The sequence below is a fragment of the Marmota monax genome, unplaced genomic scaffold, assembly GCF_021218885.2.
Source record: "Marmota monax isolate L192 unplaced genomic scaffold, Marmota_monax_Labrador192_F-V1.1 WCK01_AAM20220418_F8-fsc00053, whole genome shotgun sequence".
In the NCBI taxonomy this organism is placed as follows: domain Eukaryota; kingdom Metazoa; phylum Chordata; class Mammalia; order Rodentia; family Sciuridae; genus Marmota; species Marmota monax.
Window position 1 is genome coordinate 9122830 of NW_026693153.1, and position 20448 is coordinate 9143277.

The window sequence follows — 20448 nt, forward strand, 5'->3', positions numbered from 1 at the left end:
TAAATAACTTTCAGCATACATGTATTTATTTTTCAATGAATTTTTTGGATCTTACCTGCATATTTTAAAATTATATCTTGTAATCAGGAAGTCAGATGAATTACACTTTTCTATTGCACCTCATCCTAGTTTCCATTACCAATTTTGCTAACATCTAAAATAAAAAAGGGGATAAAATATATAAACTATAAAAAAATTATAAATCTTTTAAGGAAGTAAATATTCTTGCTTGCTAGTATTAAAAGTAAAAATAAGTTTGAATATTTGTCTTATCTAGATTTCACCGAGTTTGCTTTATCATCAAGATCTCTGAATTTAGAAATATGTGTGTGTGTATAATATATATTCTTGCTAAAGCATTTGGGATTAAGAGGAAAAAAAATCTCACAGACTACCTAGTCAGAGTTAATACTTATATCCCTTATACTGCCAAATTATATTTTTCCATCAAATACTGAAGGGATTTTCCTGCAATGACATCAGTGTATTTCTATGGAGATATTACGTCCTAAAAACATATAAGCCACTTGAAATTCATTAAAAGTGTCTTGTGAGACACTGAGGTAAACATAAGTGACAGTCATTAAGGTCTGATAATCATCTTGTTGGTTTGTATATAACTGATTTATTTTTTACAATTTTTTTCACCGTTCTATCCAGAAAATACAAAACAACAAATAAATTTCTCAGGCTATTTTGGACCTTGTGCAAATGTGGAGTTAATGTGGATTATGAAAAAAATAATTTTGGAGTGGAGACTAGAAGATTTCTCAGTTTCAATGAAAATCATCAACTTCTTTACTTTGTGACTTGAATTTATGCCCATATCCTCTAATGCACTCAGTGGATATTTGATTTTATTATTGGTCCTGTATACAAATTTCTCTGACTATTTTCTTGTGTTTTGGGTTCTTACCTTTCTTATGATGCTGTTTATATACCACTGGTCACATTCACTAAAATGCATCTGTCAGCACATCTATGAATGATCACTTCATTGCCTTCCTTACTATTGACACATTGACTTAGCAAGAAGAGATTTCTTTGATAAGTCCAATCCTCAATTTCCAGCCCTCTGGCATTTTCTAGTACTCATTATTTGTTAAATGAATTTTAAAAATGATATTTTCCTGCTCATGAATTTATAACAGCACCTCATTGTTTGTCAGACAAAATTTTCCCTATTTGGGGGTTGCAGATACTCTGCAGTCTGTCTGCATCTTCCACCTTGTTTTTGCTCAGCACCTCAGGAAAGGAGGCCATGACCATCATTCCCTGTTCCTTGTGTATCTGCTTCAGTTAATTCGATGGCAGGCTTTTTCTTGCTTAGAGTAACATCTCCCTCTCTTTCCATTTCTATCCTGCTCATCCTCAAGCTCAAACATGAACTCCTCCATGAGAAATTTTTCTGGTCTTTGTAATCAGATTGTCTTTTCTCTTCTTGATTTAATGGTATTTTTCTGTCTTTATACAACAATTTCTACTTAATCAGGTGTGACTTGTATTTCTCTTGATTGTATAACTCCGTATTAAAGAGAGGTATTATTTTATATTTCTCTAGGCTCTTTGGTAGATACTGAGCTAATTCTTAATAGATATTAATTTCCTTGGTGGTTAAAATATATTAGGGTGCTGGATATAATGATAGTATAGAGGTCACTGTGTATGAGCAGTGTGTAGATGAAACTTCCTGTATTGGAGACATGACTTCAGAAAAGGAACTCACAATTTACTTGGAGAGAACAATATATCAGTTTCTAAGTAAAACACAATCCAGGCTGTGAGTCATCGTAAAGTACACACATTATATAGACATAGAGAGGGAAAACTTGGAGGAATGTTCACCTGTAGGAATAAAGAAACATTTCTCAGAAGAAATGTCATTCACACAAACCTTGCAGGATAAATACAATTATAGTAGGCATAAAACATGAAAAGTATCTCAAGGAACCTCATGACAAAAGCCTGGAAGTTTGAAAGAACAAAATTAATAAAAAACTGGATAGCAAGGTAGGTTCGCTGAAGTGTACACATATGATTTAAAGGGACACTTAGGAGTGAAATAGGGGGAATAGTGAGTTAAAGTGGAAAATGTCCTACTGGGCCCCTTCCCTTTTTAGTATTCTGTCTCCACCATTTCACTAAAACTTCTTTCTGGCAAGATCACAACCAACTTTAAATGTCATTCCAAACAACATCTGATTAATTTCTTCACCAAGCTATAGAATTTGGCAATACTGGAAGTCTCCTCATTTCTTCCTTCTGTGATAATTCTAATGGGCCCAGCTTGTTGTTCCCCATCTTTTACACAAGATCCTATTTTTCCCTTTCCCTTTATGATGCTGTGTTCTATGGGCTCTGTCCTTGCCCTCCATCTTCTTTCATTGCAGAACATTTTCTTGATTATCTATCTCATCTACTTTAGAGTTTCAATGGTCATCTATCTGCTTGTGGCTTCAATAAAAGAGAGGTTGCAAACAACTTGTCTATATACTCTTATCATAAAATTATGTAGAAAATACTTTAATTAGATGCATATTCTTCTTTGAATTAGATGCTCACAGTATACTAAAATATCAGCTATGTTACAGAATATAGAATTATAAAAGAAGATTGTGTGAAAAGTGGTATGAAAATCACATTTTATATATGAAATCTACAACATGTTTTATTACTTGTATACTACAAATACTGAAATAATAGAAATATAATATTTGAAAAAATTGATTATATATGGCTTATTATTTTTGAAATATTAGTTTGTTCAAGGAGATCTTTATTTTACTGTCTAATTTTTATTTTAAAATTTATGTTTAACTGATAAATGCTAAGTTTAAATAGGCACAGTGGACTATGTTGATACATATATATACTGTGTAGATATCAAATCGGAGTAATTACAATGTTGATTTTATTTTACTTTTTTTGTACATATGATTGAACTCAAGAGCACTTAACCACTGAACCACATTCCAGGTATTTTTTTGTATTTAATTTAGAGACAGGGTCTCACTGAGCTGCTTAGCACCTCACTAAATTGCTATGGCTGGTTTAAAACTTGTGATCCTCCTGTCTCAACCACTGGGATTATAGGCATGCACCACTGTGCTCAGCATCATTTTCATCTTAAACACTTATCATTTCCTTGTGCGGCCAGCCTATGAACTCTTCTCATTTTGAAAAAATTATTATAAGTTGTAGTAACCTATAGTTTCCCATGGTAGTATAGAACACAATATCTTATTCAAACTATCCATGTTTTGGTTAATGTTGTGCAAGTGTCCTTTGTCCCCTCTCCCTATCATTCCCAGGCTTTAGTTATCACTTCTACTCTCCTCTTCCATGAATGATATAAATTTTTAGGACATTTATCACCTAATTTCTCAGGCTACATTAAAAATATTTAATAACAAAAGTATTAATCTATAAAATACTGCCACTAATATATTTTTATCCCTTTCTTCAAATAGTCAAATATATGTGAAAAGAAAAATGTAGAATATTGAGACTGGGTGTGGGGTGCAATGGTAGAAAATGCTTTACTTGTCCCCTCCTTGTATTTAATTATTTAAAGAATTTAATATTTATTTATTTGTTTGTTTGTTTTGTGCTCCTGAGGATCAGACTTAGGGCCTCACTTGTGCTAGGCAAATGCTCTACTACTGGGCTACAACTCCAGCCCTGTTCTTATATTTAACTTTTAAAATAGTGAAAACAATACAGAAATAGAAAATCAATAAAGTGGAAAAGGTAATGATTTAAATTGTTATGGAAAAATATATATCATTAGTTTATTAATAAAAGGTTCAGTATAAGAGTGTCTATACAATGAAAAGATAACAAAAATTTTGATCAATCTGATGAAACCTGCAGAAAGCCTTAATAGACATTCTACATGAATCACAGACTGCAGATTACTAGGTATGAAGATTTCTGTATTCATCTGAATGCAAAGTTTCATTGACATCATAGTGTAGTACTACAGTGGTCTGCATATGGTCACATAGTGGTCATAAGCCATTGCTGCCAGAAGAAAGCAGTCTGTAGTTTCAGCAAGAGAGAGAAAATAAAATTGTGCCATGCATTCATAGAGGGAAATCCTTCTGTCCTCAGAAAAGAAGTTCTGTAACATCTTGGGAGTGATGGCACAGGAACAGCAGGAATCCATGAGAGCCAGGTTGCCCAGGAAGATGTACATTGGTGTGTGAAGACGGCGCTCCATGTAAATCAAGGCCATCAACCCTAGATTCCCCACCATAGTGACCAGATAAATGGCAGAGCATACCACAAGCAGAAGTGTCTTCATGTCTGGGTGATTTGTGAATCTCATGAGTAAAACAACATTTGTTCTTGCTGGAAAGTCGAGAATCTCTGGCAATTAGAGATTAAGTCAAAAGTACTCTTAAGATTTCATCTCACTTCTGTCAGAATGGCAATCATCAAGAACACAGGCAACAATAAATGTTGGCAAGGATGTGGTGAAAAAGGTACATTCATACATTACTGGTGGGACTGCAAGTTGGTGCAACCATTATGGAAAGCAGTATGGAGATTCCTCAGAAAATTGGGAATGGAACCACCATTTGACTCAGCTATCCCACTCCTTGGTTTATACCCAAAGAACTTAAAATGAGCATACTATAGTGACACAATCACATCAATGTTGATAGCAACTCAATTCACAATAGCTAGACTATGGAACCAACCTAGGTGTCCCTCAATAGATAAAGAAAATGTGTTTTGTATATATATACTAAATGGAATATTATTCAGCTTTAAAGAAGAGTAAAATTATGGCATTTGCACCCTCTCCCTCTCCCTTACTAGTTTCCAATTAAGGGACCTCTCTCATGGGAGCTCCTATGTGCAGCATCTTGGTCACACTGTGCACCAGTCCTACTGAGACCTGTTTTGTGTTGGGCAGTTACTGTGCTGGGTTACCTGCCTCTGAGGAGAAGAGGTAGTTGGAAAATTGGTACTTGGCCAGCTGGAGTTCCACTCTGCGAGCTGGCCCCACCAAAGATGGAGAGGAAGGTGACCCAAGATGAAGGCAGGCCACTTCCAGTGCCAGGAAGTTGGGTCAGGTGGGGGGAACCAGGCGATGGCATTGTGCGATGTGTTCAGAGATGAGCTCTGTGGAGTGCAGTGTTGTGGCTATTGGCTGTCTTCAGAGCCTGTGGGATGTCCCCAGGTGCAGGCAGACTATCACACATAGGAGACTATGGCAGTAGCTGCCAAGTTGCAAAATGGAGGTGACTAGGGGATCCCCACATTGGTAGATGGGGGTCCACAGGGGAGTGGGGGCTGGAGGTCCTGAGGGTGGGTAGCAGCTGAGTGTCCTGTGTTGCAGCAGAGCAGCATCTGGGAGTTCTGTGCCAGTGTTGATGCAGTGATCCTACTAAGGCCCCCGGGGAGCCCTGTGTGGGTTAGTAGTTGGGAGTTGGGTGTTGGCAGCTGGGAGTCCTGTTCTAACTCTGAGGCCCCGAACCCTGCTGTGAGCATAATGCTGGTAATTTCTGCATGAGAGCATCTGTGTAGGGATCCTCTATCACTCTCAGAGAAGCAGGATTCCAGCTACTTGAGACCTGGGTCTTAAAGCAACACAGAATGCTGCTTCCCTCTGGCCTGCCATCTTGGATCACCTAAAAGACCCTTTCTTATGCTAACATTCTCTCCAATAATTTAAAATAAAATTATATTGCCCTATGGGATCAATGTATTGTTTAAAAATTTAGTGGTTCTTTTGACCATTTAAATGACTAAATGCTCAGAATTGCCAAGTTTTATTAAAATTTTCTCTACCTATTTATCAGTTCCTAGTTAATGTCACGTGGTGATATTTTCATGAAAACTCTATTTATCCTTTAAGACAGGTAGAAACATAAATTATCTTTGAATACCTTAATAAGTTAAAACTGTTTTATATTAATTTTAACACATTCTGGATTTTAGTCCTATCTTGTATGCCAGATTTCCATAGGAATCATTTCTCTTTTTTAACATTTATTTATTTTAATTGGGTATATATGACAGCAGAATTCATTTTGATTCATCATACACAATTGCAACATAACTTTTCATTTCTTTGGTTGCACATGATGTAGCATCTGACCATATGTGCAGTCATACAAGTACCTACAGTAATGATATCCATCTCATTCCACCATCTTTCCTGCCCCCATACCCCTCCCCTTCACTCTCCTCCCTCATCTTTGCCCAATAAAATTCCTCCATTTTTCCCATGCCTCTTCATTATGGATTAACATCCATTTATTAGAGAGAATATTTAACCTTTGGCTTTTTGAGATTAGCTTACTTTGTTTAGCATAATATTCTCCAATTGTATCCATTTACCTGAAAATGCCATGATTTTTATTCTCCTTTAATTGTGAGTAATATTTCATTGTGTATATATACCACAGTTTCTTTATCAATCGGTCTATTGAAGGGTGTCTACATTGGTTCCACAGTTTAGCTATTGCAAATTGAACTGCTATAAACCCTGATGTGGCTGCGTTAATATAGTATGCTGGCTTTAAGTTCTTTGGGTATAGACTGAGAAGTGGGATAGCTGGGTCAAATGGTGGTTCCATTCCAAGTTTTCTAAGGAATTTCCATACTGCTTTCCAGATTGGTTGCACCAATTTGCAATCTCACCAGCAATGTATGAGTGTGCCTTTTCTCTCACATCCTGACCAACACTTATTGTTGCTTGTATTATTGATGACTGCCATTTTGACTGGAGTGAGATGAAATCTTAGAGTAGTTTTCATTTGCATTTTTCTAATTACTAGAGATGTTGAACATTTTTTTCATATTTATGTTGACTGATTATATATCTTCTTCTGAGTAGTGTCTGTTCAGCTTCTTAGCCCATTAATTCATTGAGTTGCTTGTTTTTTGGGTGTTAAGTTTTTGAGTTCTTTATATATCTTGGAGATTAGTACTCTATCTGATGTGTGTGTGGCAAAAATTTGCTCCCATACTGTAGGCTCTTCTTTCACCTCATTGATTGTTTCTTTTGCTGAGAAGCTTTTTAGTTTGAATCTATCCAATTCATTGATTCTTGATTTTATTTCTTGCGCTTTTGGAGTCTTGTTAAGGAAGATGAGTCCTAATCTGACATGATAAAGATTTGGGCCTAGTATTTCTATACATCAGTGATGAATCCTCAGAAAGAGAAATTAGGAAAACTACTCCATTCACAATTGCTTCAGAGAAATGAAATAAAATAAAATACTTGGGAATCAACTTAACAAAAGAAGTGAAAGATATCTACAATGAAAACTACAGAATACTATAGAAAAAAAATTGAAGAACACCTTAGAAGATGGAAAGATCTCCCATGCTTTTAGATAGGCAAAATTAATGTTGTCCAAATGGCCATACTACCCAAAGTGCTATACAGATTCAATGTGATTCCAATTAAAATCCCAATATCAGTCCTTAAAGAAATAGAAAAAGCAATCATGAAATTCATATGGAAAAATAAGAGACCCAGAATAGCCAAAGCACTCCTTAGCAAGAAGAGTGAAACAGGAGGTATCACAATACCAGAGTAAACTATACTACAGAGCAATATTAACAAAAACAGCATGGTATTGGCTCCAAAATAGACTGGTAGAACAATAGTTCAGAATAGAGGACACAGAGAAACACCCACATAAATACAGTTATCTCATACTGAACAAAGGTGCCAAAAACATACATTGGAAAAAAGATAGCCTCTTCATCAAATGGTACTGGGAGAACTGGAAATCCATATGCAGCAAAATGAAACTAAACCTTTATCTCTCATCATACACAAAACTCAACTCAAAGTGGATCAAGGACCTAGGAATTAGACCAGAGACCCTGCACCTATTAGGGAATTATTTCTCTTAATTATGCATTTGTCCTAATATTTTTCCTAGATTTAAGTGACCTTTGTTGCATATTTAACATTATGAAACTTGTTGAGAAAGTCTCCATTAATGGTGTGCACCTCATTCATGATAAATACCCAGTCTTATACACTTTCAAAGTTCTCTAATGTCTACATTTTTTTTTTCAGTCCAATGGAGATTCTTCATTAATTTTATAATTTAGATTCATAAACTCATTTACTCCTGGAAATCTGCTATATATTTATTATAGTTCAGTGCTCACAGAAATTTGCAGTATATTTATTATCACCTGGCAACCATATTTCAGGTACAGAAACGACATGGGTTTTAAAGAATGGTAAAATTATATTTCTTATCTCCCAGAAATCAGCATAAGTCTTTAGCTTCAAAAATGTTTCAAATATTAATTTTGGATTCAAGTCTACAATAGTTGTTCAAAATATGAATTGTTTTAAAAAAATTTTGGTTAGTGTTTCTCTAATTCTTATTCTTATCTGAAGTATATTTAATATATGATACTTCTATTCATTCATATAATATGGTAAGGTTGTCTGTAATTTTATCACTAGAGGTTAATTATAATCTATGAGAAAAATAAATTGTCTATTATATTTTAGGTCTATTACTCTGATAAAATACCCCTCAGAATATTTGTAAAAATATAAAAATACTACTTTTGTCATTATTTTAACAACACTTATTGGCAAATAAACTGAAAATATTCATGTGAATTCTGGAAAATAGGTTGAATTTTCAGTAATTATAATTTTATTAGGAGATATTACATCAGAAAATAATAAGTAAAAAATAATTTTCTCTTTCCAAATGCAATGTATTATTCTGATTCAGAAACGACTTCACCATAAAACCCATAATTATTTTACAGGGTCCATTATAGACTTGCTTGCATATTGGGTGATAAAATTGTTACTTTTGAACTCTGAATACTCTGAATGAGCCACTTACTGAGTGTCGTTAGTTCTTTCCATAGTGTCTTCAATTTAGTGATGATCTAAAAAAAGTGGATAACATTCAAAGCATTAAAAATTACTGAAGTATTTTAAAGAAATATATTCACATTTTTATTAAATATAAATTAGAAAATCCTTCTTTCACTGAGTTCACTATTTCCCACCTTATAATAGCTTATTGGACATGTGAAACTCTGTTTTTTTGAAAATTAATATGAAAAATTTTGTCTTTACAACATTAGGGAATAAATTATTAAAATCTAAAATAACCTCCATACCCATATGTCAGTGACAATAATTATGTTAGCTTTAGAGCACAGTTAAAAGTTGTCTATTGATTATAAAGAAATATCATTGAGATTAACCTCAGGGTAAATCTTTACTGATTCCCAATCCAAGATGCATGGTTCCTAAAACACCAGTACCCAAACAAAATTAGTTAAATAGGGATGTATGTTGAGATTCTGAATTAAATCAAATGGTCATAAATAAAGTCTATTTAAGGACTATCTTGATTAGTTGTACACTTAAATCTCTTTTGTATCAAATCTTGTTTACATAAGGACTATAATGGTTAGGAGAAAAGATTCATACTAATGATTTGAAATTCAAGTTAAAGAGAGATTTGAATAGTGAATTGGATTTCTGAAGAATGTAGTGTGATTAACCAATGCTACTTTCCTTCTTCTTCTTTTTCTTTTTTTACTTATTGCAATGAATCTGACCAAATTCTATAAAATACTTCTCTGAAACTCTGCTATTACATTTCTTTATTTAACCTATGCATCACAAGACAACTAGGGAAATAAACCATTTATTCAAGTATGACTGGCATGTAAATGTTTATTGTACACAACTCCATGATTTGGAGATAAGTATATTTCCATGAAACTCTCATCAAACAAAATTGATACATGTATTCAAATATGACACAATATCAGAGTATCATGTACAATTTTTATGTTTTTATATATTAGTTCAATATCCAGGATATATACAGAACTCAAAAAAACTTAACACCAAAAATCAAATAATCCAGATAACAAATGGGAAAAGGAACTAAACAGACATTTCTCAAAAGAAGAAATACAAATGGCCAACAAATACATGAAAAAAAATGTTTAGCATTCCTAGCAAATCAAAAGTATACTGAGATTTCATCTCTCTTTATTCAGAATGGAACAACCAAGAATACTAATAGAAATAAATGCTCTCAAGAATGTTGGGAAAATGTACACTCAAACATTGTGAGTGGGACTGCAAATTGGTATAACCACTTATGGAAAGCAGTATGAAAATTCCTCAAAAGATAGGAATGAAATCACCATATGACTCACTCCTTCATATTCTCCCCCAAGAATTAAAATCAGCATTTTATAGTGACATAGACACATTAATATTTATATCACAATACTAAATATTAACTCACAATAGCCAAGTTATGAAACCAACCCAGGAACCAAACAACAGATGAATGGATCGAGAAAATGTAGTATATGTACACCATGAAATTTTACTCTGCCATAAAAAAAAACAAATAAATGTATGACACATGCTGGTAAAAGGATGGAACAGAAGAACATCAATTCTAAGTGAAATAAACCAGACTCAGAAAGCAAGGGTCAAAAGTTTTCTCTCTTATGGGAAACTAGAGGTCAGTAAGGAGAAAGGCAGGGGCGATTAGATTCTATGAAAATAGAGGGTAGGTCAATTGAGTAAAGTAAGGGGACTAAGGATATAAGTGGAACAGGAAAAGGGAGGAACTGCAGAATGAAATTGACCAAATTACATTAGCTACATATATGAATACACTACAGAGAATGCCATTTTATGCATACCTGTAAAGCACTAATTTATAATAACCAAAAAATAAATAGAAGGAAGACCAGTACAACAGAGAAAGGGGAACAGGTACAGGTCATAGTGGAGGGAAAGAGAAAACACTGGGGACTGAAATAGAGTGAAATATATTCCATTTATGCATAATTATGTCAAATGGAACCCTATTATTATGTAGGTAATTTCACTCAAACACTATTAACATTTTAATAATTTAATATTTTACTCTGAAGTGACTGAGTAAAATTCATTTTACTCTGAAGAGAGTGCCTCTTCATAATTCTTTTCATAACATTTGTTACTTCCTTGTTTCTTAGGCTATAAATGAAAGGATTTAATAAAGGAATGACTAGAGTATAAAAAATGGCAATTGGTTTTTCTGTGTCTCCTTCATTAACCGAACTTGGTCTAATATACATGAAGAGAAGAGAACCATAGAATATCGACACAGAAAGGAAATGGGATGCACAAGTAGATAGAGCTTTGCCTCTTCCCTCTTTAGATTTCATTGTGAATATAGTGAAAAGGATATAGAAATAAGAGACTAGGACAATAGTAATAGTGAAAATTTGAATTGATCCTGCCAAGATGAATATCATCAATTCATTGATGTAAGGATCAACACAGGAGAGTCTGTATAATGGAAGAACATCACAAAAAAAGTGATTGATCTGGTGAGACTCACAGAATACCAACCTAAATAAAAGCCCAACTTCAACCATGGGATGCAAGATTCCAGCTATGTAGGCTCCTGCGGTCATCTGAATGCAGAGTTTCTTTGACATCAGGGTGTGGTACTGCAGTGGTCTGCATATGGCCACATAGCGGTCATAGGCCATTGCTGCCAGAAGAAAGCAGTCTGTAGTCTCAGCAAAACAGAAAAAATAGAATTGTGCCATGCATTCATAGAGGGAAATCCTTCTGTCTTCAGAAAAGAAGTTCTGTAACATCTTGGGATTGATGGCACAGGAACAGCAGGAATCCATGAGAGCCAGGTTGCCCAGGAAGATGTACATTGGTGTGTGAAGACGGCGCTCCATGTAAATCAAGGCCACCAACCCTAGATTCCCTACTATGGTGACCAGATAGATGGTAGAGAACACCACAAACAGAAGGGCTTTCAGGTCTGAGTTTTCTGTAAGTCCCATGAGGATGAATTCATTTGTACTGGAGTGATTTGCCACAGGCATTCCTGACTTCTTTGCTGAACTATGTTGTAGAGAAATTCAATTGACATCATAAGTAGAAATGTCTAACTCACCCCTCTAATTATCATATGTATCAAGGGTATCATCTTTTCTTCAAATCACCCTATGCTCTCTCCTGAAAATTGTTAGGTCTTGTGAGAATAAATATAGCATGATTTTTGCACACAGGATTTGCCTTGAAATTTCTCATGTACTCATTGTGTGAAAAAGTTCTTTCTACCTAGGTCCGTGGAATGTCTCATAGTTGGTTTAATTAACTTGACATTTCTGAGTTAAAATATATGTTCTCATGGTAACTTTCTTCTTAGCAAATTAAAAAATATTGTACATATTTCTTTATGGAATTGATTCAATATTTTAAAGTAATCGGTCTTTTGATATTTTAAACAACCAATAGGCTAATTATTTAAAGCTGTGCAAAATTACAGTGAGTTTGAGAAACAGTTTCTCTAGCTTATTAAACTTTCTCAGATAATTTTATCTAGGAATATTTTATAAAAATTTCTAACTATTTTAATAGAGTAGAAACATAAAAATCTTTAAAATTCTTAATAAATTATAAAATCTTTTTATATTCATTTAAACACATTTTGAATCCTACCCTTATTTTTTTCTACCATTCCTTGTTTATTATCCACTTGTCCTAATATTTTTCTCTAGTTTTATGTGTACTCTATGCATATTTAATGTTGTGAGACTTGTTGAGAAAGTCTCCATTCATAGTGTACATATTCTTAATGAATATTATCTTATATGTAGTCTCATGCACTCTCAAATTGTTGTATAGAAACCAATGTCTATATTTTTGTTGAGTCTCATAGAGATTCTACATTTTTTGATTATTTAAATTTAGAAACTGAATTACTCCCAATCTGCTATATATTTATTGAATTTCAATGCTCACCTCACTTTACTTTATATTTACTATTACTTGGCAACAATATTTCAAATATAGAAACAACATAGGTTTTAAAGAGTAGTAAGATTTTCTTTCTCCCAGAAATTTCTACAAGTTATTGGGTTCACATATTTTAGATATTAATTTTTGACAAGAGTCTATAATAGTTGTTAAAATTTTCATTGTTTTAAAAACACATTTTGGCTATTTCTTTGCTTCTTATCTTCTCTATACTGAATTTCATAAACTGTTTTGCTCAAATAATGTGATAAGGTTCTAGAGTTTGATTGCTAGACACTTATAATCAATGAATAAGTTGCCCATTATATTTGAAGTAGACTACACTTTTAAAATATCCCTCAAAATTTTATTATTTTGAACAAAATGTAACAATATAAAATACAGTTCTGTCATTACTTTTTGCAACACATATTGGTAAATATACTGAAAATATTTATGTGTACTTGGGAAAAATAGTTTTTTGTTTTCAAAAATTATCATTTTATTTAGGAGATGTTGTATCACAAAATAATTAGTGAAAACAAATTTTCTCTTCTCCAATTCAAAGTATAATTATTCCTCTGAATCAGAAATGACTTTTAATATATGACTCAGAATTATTTTACCAGGTCCTTTATAGACTTACCTGTAAGTTTGGTGATAAAACTATGGTACTTTTGAACTCAGAATACTCTGAATGAGCCACTTACTGTGTGTCATTTGTTCTTTCCATAATGTCTTCAATTTAGAGACAAATTTTAAAAAATGAATAAAATTCAAATACCATAAAAATTACTAAAGTATTTTAAAGAAATATGTTCAAGTTTATATTATAAATAAATTAGTAATCTATTCTCACACTGAGTTCACTGATGAACATTTTACCATAGTTCTTGGACACCGAATGTTCTACATTTTAGGGAAATCAAGATTTAAAATGTGGTCTTTAAAACATTGGGGAATAAATTATAAAAATCTAGGGCAGTTTTTCTATTCATAGGTCAGAGTAAACAATTAGGTTAGCCTTGGGGTACAGTTAAAGTTGTCCATTGATTCTAAAGGGATTTTATTGGCGCTGACATCAGGGTAATTCTGCACAGATTCTCAGTCTGAGAGGCAAGTTTCCCAAAACACCAGTAGCCAAAGCGACATTAATGAAAAAGGAATAAAGGTTAAGATTCTGGGGTTCAATCAAATGGCCATCACTAATGTCTGTTTATAGATTGGATCATGATTTTTTGCACATTTAATTCTTTCTTTGTGTTTTTTTTTTCACTCTCTCTTTCTCAAATCTTATTTACATGAAAACTATAATGGGCAGAAAAACGATTTGTACTGATTACTTGAAGTGAAAGTTAAAGAGATATTTGAAGAGAGAGTTGGATTTGTAGAGGCAAAGTGTAATGTGATCAAATAGTGCTGCTTTCCTTTATTTCATGTCTTACAATGAATTTGACCAAATACTTTAGATTCATTCTCTGAAACTCTGACTTTGTGTTCCCTTATTTAATTTATGCATCATAAGATGACTAGAAAAAAAGTCACTTATAAAGTATGATTGGCTTGCAAAGCTGTCAAGGTTTATTTTATGTATCTTCAAGAATTTGGAGATAAGTATACTTTTGAAAACTCCTATCATACATAATGGAAACAGATATTGAAACCTGACAGAACCCAATAACACATGAATTTTTATGTTTTATGCATCAGCTAAAAAATTAAAAATAAAATTTTATCTTTTTCAAAAAATAGGGAACTTTAAGCAATGTTTCAATACCTGTTTATTTTGAACTCTTGGTTTTAGAGATTCAGCCAATGAGTGGCAGGCCACATTACTCTGGGCCTAGAGGCAGAAGGACCTAGTGACTGGGAAACAGAGTGAGAGGGCAAGGGGTTGAAGAGAAGATGAACCTTTCCAGAGCATGTCAACAGTGACCTACCTCTTCTAGTCATGTCCCACCTGCCTACACTTACCACCCAGTTAGTCTGTTAAATGTAGGATGGACTAATTAAAATTAGGTTAATTTTGTCACATTCCAATCATTTCATCATTGAATATTCTCACATTAACACAAAGGACATCTTAAATCCAAGCCATAACAAAGCACAAAACACATCTACAGAATAAAGAATAAACCAAGAAAGCCAGAACATGGGAATATGCTAGAAACAGAGGATTTATACTTGTTACAAATTAGTGTTACAGATAAGAATTTTAAAATCTTGATTAAAACTGACATTCAGTTTCTAACTTCAAAATTGAATGAAACTTTTTGAATGGCCACTGGCTTATCAGATTACCACCCTAGCATTTGTTACTAGCTTAAGATCTTAAGGGAAACAACAACTAAAGCTAAATTCCCATCAATTTAAAGGATAGTGGCATAACATCACAAATGACCACTGTGTGACAAATTCAGGATTCTAGATTCCATAGAGATATAGAATTGAATTAGCTTTCATACTTTATGTGAATTTACACTACTGTAGAGAGAGGCAATTTTGTTTAGGTTAACCTAGATTTGTGAGAAACACTTTTGCAGAAGGTTTACTCTTATAAACATGGTGGCATTTAGGGAACTATTTTCCTTTCAGAAATAACAACTTTACAAATGAAACACTGGGCTAAATTTTAAAATATGGGCTTTGGTTTAGCTCACATTTTCTACATATGCTCATGGTATAGGTTTAGGACTTCCTCCATCCGTCCTACAGATTTCTAACCAAAATAAATTTTTTAAAGTTAGTATGTCTCAAACTTCAAAATACCCAACCACTTCAAAGTTAGGAGAGCATTGCATTATCCCATGAAGCTGCATATTTTATCATATGTACCAAAAAAATTGACAATGCTCATTCCAACATTCATCTGTTACAAAATTTATTTTATACAGCTTATACCCCCCAGCATGTATTAACCTCTGACATGTAACTCCCTATAAAGATAAAGCAAAGACAAGAAAAGTTTACTGTTTTAGAAAAAAGGTACACATTCAGTTATTATCTTCAAACATCATTGCACTTTAACTTCCACAATTTGGCTAAACATTCATGAAATAATCTACAAACTACTTTCAACAAATAACACTTTTAGGCAGACATGACTGTGCTAAATTCTTTATTATGTATGAACTAAACAAAAATTAAATGGTGAAAATAGAGTTGGGGGGTATTGTGTCTTCTCCAAACTGCAAGGAACCAAAAAAAGTGTGGTGGAATCTCCTTTGAAAGTCACCACTCTTGTGGTTTGCAAATGTCCGCTTCAATATCTGCCTGTGTTTATGACTGGTTTGGTGATCTACTGTGTGTAGATTTCTTCTGATAACTTTATGGAATGGATCAATAAAGATAACCTGAATGAATTTTTATGTGGAATCTTCAAGGACCTTGTTAGAATTCAGGACTCACAGAATACACACAGTTGCTTCTAGCTTGCTCCACAACAACAGGCTTTCAAACCAACTTTACCTTGTTAACAGCATGATGGACAGTCTTGCCATACATTACACCCTTAGGAACTGGGCATTTGCAGACACTATGGCATGTATGCATCCTGCAGATGACATAACCCTGCCTGGCCTTGTATCCCAGTCTGTACACTTTATCTGGGGGAATTTGGTAAAGGGCCCTGTGAAGCAGAGAGCAGGTGGTACTGTCAGCAGGGGACCTACAGAGAAGAGCACATCATATCAGACTGCTCCTTCCTCCACAACTCCAAGATGTACTTGTATGCCACCATCGTGACTTACCTGATGACTGCTATCTGTTAAAAAGGAAGAAGCATCTCTTTCCTGTCCAGATATTTTTTTGTGGATCTCTCTAAATACAAAAGAAATTCATTTCCCAGAAACTTCCAAAAACATCACTTCTTTTGTCCCATTGGTCCCAAATAAATCACATAATCTTCTATCAAATTTGTTTGGGAATCAATGTTCATAAGGACTAGACACGAGTTATTTGGAAATGTATGGCATAAATTATGGTATTATTAGAAGAGGGAAAGGGAATCAAGAAATGTACTTTTGATAGCTGAAAATGTCCATAAACATAGAATGTACACTCTCCATTCAATTAAGTTTCTCAATTTTGTGATCTTTTCATTTGTTTACACTCTTAAAACATAAGTATGTTCCTAAAGAGCTGTTATTTATGTAGGTTGTATTGATCTGTATTTCACATATTAGATATTAATATTGAAAAATTTTAAAAAAGTTTTAGTCATTTAAAAGTAAAAATAATGAACCCCACTATACATTAACTAACATAATTCTATTAAAACATTAGAAGGAAATATGTGCTGTATGCAGATGTCAGGCACTGCTTGAGTACTGGTAATACAAAATCAGATATGACATGATGGAGGCAGGAAGAAAGTAGGCTTCATTTTATTTACTAGGAGTTAAAATTAATATTTTAAAAATATATATGTATACTCCTCTTTTTTCTTAAATTATGCTTGAGTTCTGATCTTATCACCTAATATGTGAATTTTTTCTAATCAATTGCCAAGTCAGTTTTCTGAGAGATACAATTATTTTACACTATTGCCGGGAAGACACCAATGTCTCATGCCTCTAAATAAATTCAGATTCTCAGAATGGCATTAAGTTTCTCAGTAATCTGACACATTTCCCCCTTCCCTTCCCAAATTCACCAAGGATCTCTCCAACAGTTAGCCACTATGATGGCTCTGTTCCACTGTTTACCCATCTTCTCATAGGCAGAGGCACACTGATTTTCACAAACATAGATTCTGGTCAGTATAATTTATATTTTGCTCCAGTGATCAATTTTTTTTCCATCCTTAATTGTACTGTTTATATCTCATGCTACTTTACAACTAAATACCTCAAATAATATTATCTCCATCTCCTGAATCACCAAGCATGTGGAAAAAATAAAGTATTGATTTACACTCCAGTTTATTTTGACTTACCTAGTTGAACTTAGGCAAGCTACTAAACATATCAGTGTATGAGGTTTCATTCAAGAAAAAAACAAAAAAAAGTCTCTTTAGTTAATTATTTAATACACATGAAAAGTCTAGCCTGTGTTTAGCAGAGAATATATTTCAGAAAATTATTTTTCTTTTATGTTTGTTAATTTATTTGGTGAATAAATATTTTGGTCAGGTGCCAAGGATTTTCACTCCTTTTTTTTCTTTCGATTATTTTGGAAAAAAATGTTTCCATCTCTTCTTAATTCTATATATATTAATACATTTCATAAGAATCAGACCAGGGTTTTCATAATCCTATTGAATAACAAATCAGGCAATGATGTCAGGTTAAAAAAAATTTCATTTCATTGATATTTTCATTAATTACAATTTTGTGGTATGATGTACAAATAAACAAATTATATAAAAAAATAAAATTGAACAGGATTTATAATGAAAAACATTTCTAATTGTGCATTATAATCATACATAACAGTTGGATTCATTATGCCATATTAATACATGCACATAGCATAATTTGATCAATCTCATTCACTGGTGCCTTCCCTTTCATCTCTCCTTCCTCACCCCAATCTGCTTGCTCTATTCTACTGTTCTCCCTTCTATTATACTTGTTGTTACTTTAATTTGTGCATTATAATTACATATGCATAAGTGAGATTCATTGTGATATATCTGTACATGGACAGAGCATGTACAGATATATCTATCTAGATTTACTAGATTTCATCCCTCATCCTTCCACATGCTCTCCCCTTCCTTCTCCTTCTATCATCTTCTTTTACTCAAAGAGCACCATTTTAACTACATGTTGTTAAATCACAATATTCAGATACTCTATTATAGAGAATTCGAGATTAAAAGTGAATAAAACTAAACATGAAAATATTATTTATTAGAGAATAAATACATACTGAAATATAATCTCTTGAAATAACTAAAGTCTAATTCAAAAATCAAATTCAAACACATTGTTTACTTAGACAGATGGAGTTGCTTAAGGAAAAATTAACATTTGAGAACTTAGAATATGCCAGTGATTGTAAAAAATATTCTTTGGGATATAAGAAAGTTGCTAACAGTATTAAATGGAGGCAACTTTTATATATGTATACTCTGACTTTATTTCTAATATTTATTTTGTTGAAAATTAGGCCTAATTCTGCTACAACAGTCATGAATAATTATCTAATTCACTCCTGATTGATTTCACACATTTTATTTTTAAGTATATTTTTGCATACTCTCTCCCTTTGGAGTTATTTTTTTTATTTTGAAGGGATTGTTATCCACTTTCTCAGTATTTGTAGGTTCATAAAAAGTACTGTAAAGTAGAAATCAGTCTTTCAATGGAGATGAAACTTGTTATAGAAAGTTACAACATGGCCTCTTCTTCATAATTCTTTTTATAATATTTATTACTTCATTGTTTCTTAAAGTATAAATAAAAGGGTTTAATAAAGGAACTATTAGAGTATAAAATATAGCAGCAGGTACATCTGTATCCCCTTCATTAACTGAACTTGGTTGAGCATACAGGAAGAGCAGAGAACCATAGAATATTGATACAGAGAGAAAGTGGGATGCACAAGTAGATAGAGCTTTGCCCCTTCCCTCTTTAGATTTCATTGTGAATATGGTGAAAAGGATGCAGAGATAAGATATTAGCACTACAGTAATAGTAAAGGTTAGAATTGACCCTGCCAAAATATGTACTGCCAATTCGTTGATATAAGGATCAACACAGGAGAGTCTGTATAATGGAAGGACATCACAAAAAAAGTGATTGATCTGATGAGACCCACAGAAAACCAACCTTAACAAAAGCCCTACTTCAATCGTGGATGCAGGACTCCACCTGTGTAGGCTCCTGTGGTCATCTGAATGCAGAGTTTCTTTGACATCAGGGTGTGGTACTGCAGTGGTCTGCATATGGCCACGTAGCGGTCATAAGCCATTGCTGCCAGAAGAAAGCAGTCTGTTGATTCAGCAATACAGAGAAAATAAATCTGTACCATACATTCAGAGAGCGAAATCCTTCTGTCCTCAGAAAAGAAGTTCTGCAACATCTTGGGAGTAACAGCACAGGAACTCAAGGAATCCATGAGAGCCAGGTTGCCCAGGAAGATGTACATTGGTGTGTGAAGATGGTGCTCCATGTAAATCAAGGCCAGCAAACCTAGATTCCCCACCATGGTGACCAGATAGATGGCAGAGAATACCACAAACAGAAGGGCTTTGAGGTCTGGGTTTTCTGTAAGTCCCATGAGGATGAATTCATTTGTCAATGAATGGTTGACCTTAGTCATCTTTGTCTGTTAAGATAGATATTAATGAGACATTAAATTCTAATTAACCGCATACAATTTTCCATTGATCTTTTCTTTTTTATGCTGGTAGAAGAATTTCTTCATTACTGAACCATGCTATGTTGAGCACAAAATGCCACATACTTCCAGGGAACAATTGTCTTTCTTGAAGAGTCAGCAACTATGCCCTCTATCTGGGATTATCAAAATTAACAAGGATATTTTGATAATTCCAGGCAGGATGGTTAAAGAACAGAAAGTTGCTGGGCACAGTGGTGCATGCCCATAATTCCAGTGGCTTGGGAGGCTGAGGCAGGAGAATCACAAGTTCAAAGCCAGTCTCAGCAAATCAATGAGGCCCTAAGCAACTTAATAAG

At 33.5% G+C, this 20448-nt stretch overlaps 1 protein-coding gene and 2 pseudogenes across 1 annotated transcript; all 3 read right to left on the bottom strand.

Moving 5' to 3' along the window:
- The window catches only part of LOC124100030 (large ribosomal subunit protein eL15-like), a 31299-nt pseudogene extending 14758 nt beyond the window's left edge, over positions 1 to 16541 (bottom strand).
- On the bottom strand, positions 10903 to 11886 carry LOC124100002 (olfactory receptor 5K3-like). The gene has a single exon (XM_046455324.1). The coding sequence runs from the start codon at positions 11884 to 11886 to the stop codon at positions 10903 to 10905; it is 984 nt and encodes a 327-aa protein (XP_046311280.1).
- Positions 16542 to 19127: 2586 nt separating the features above from the next.
- Positions 19128 to 20071, bottom strand: LOC124100031 (olfactory receptor 5K3-like; annotated as a pseudogene).
- Positions 20072 to 20448: the final 377 nt, after the last annotated feature.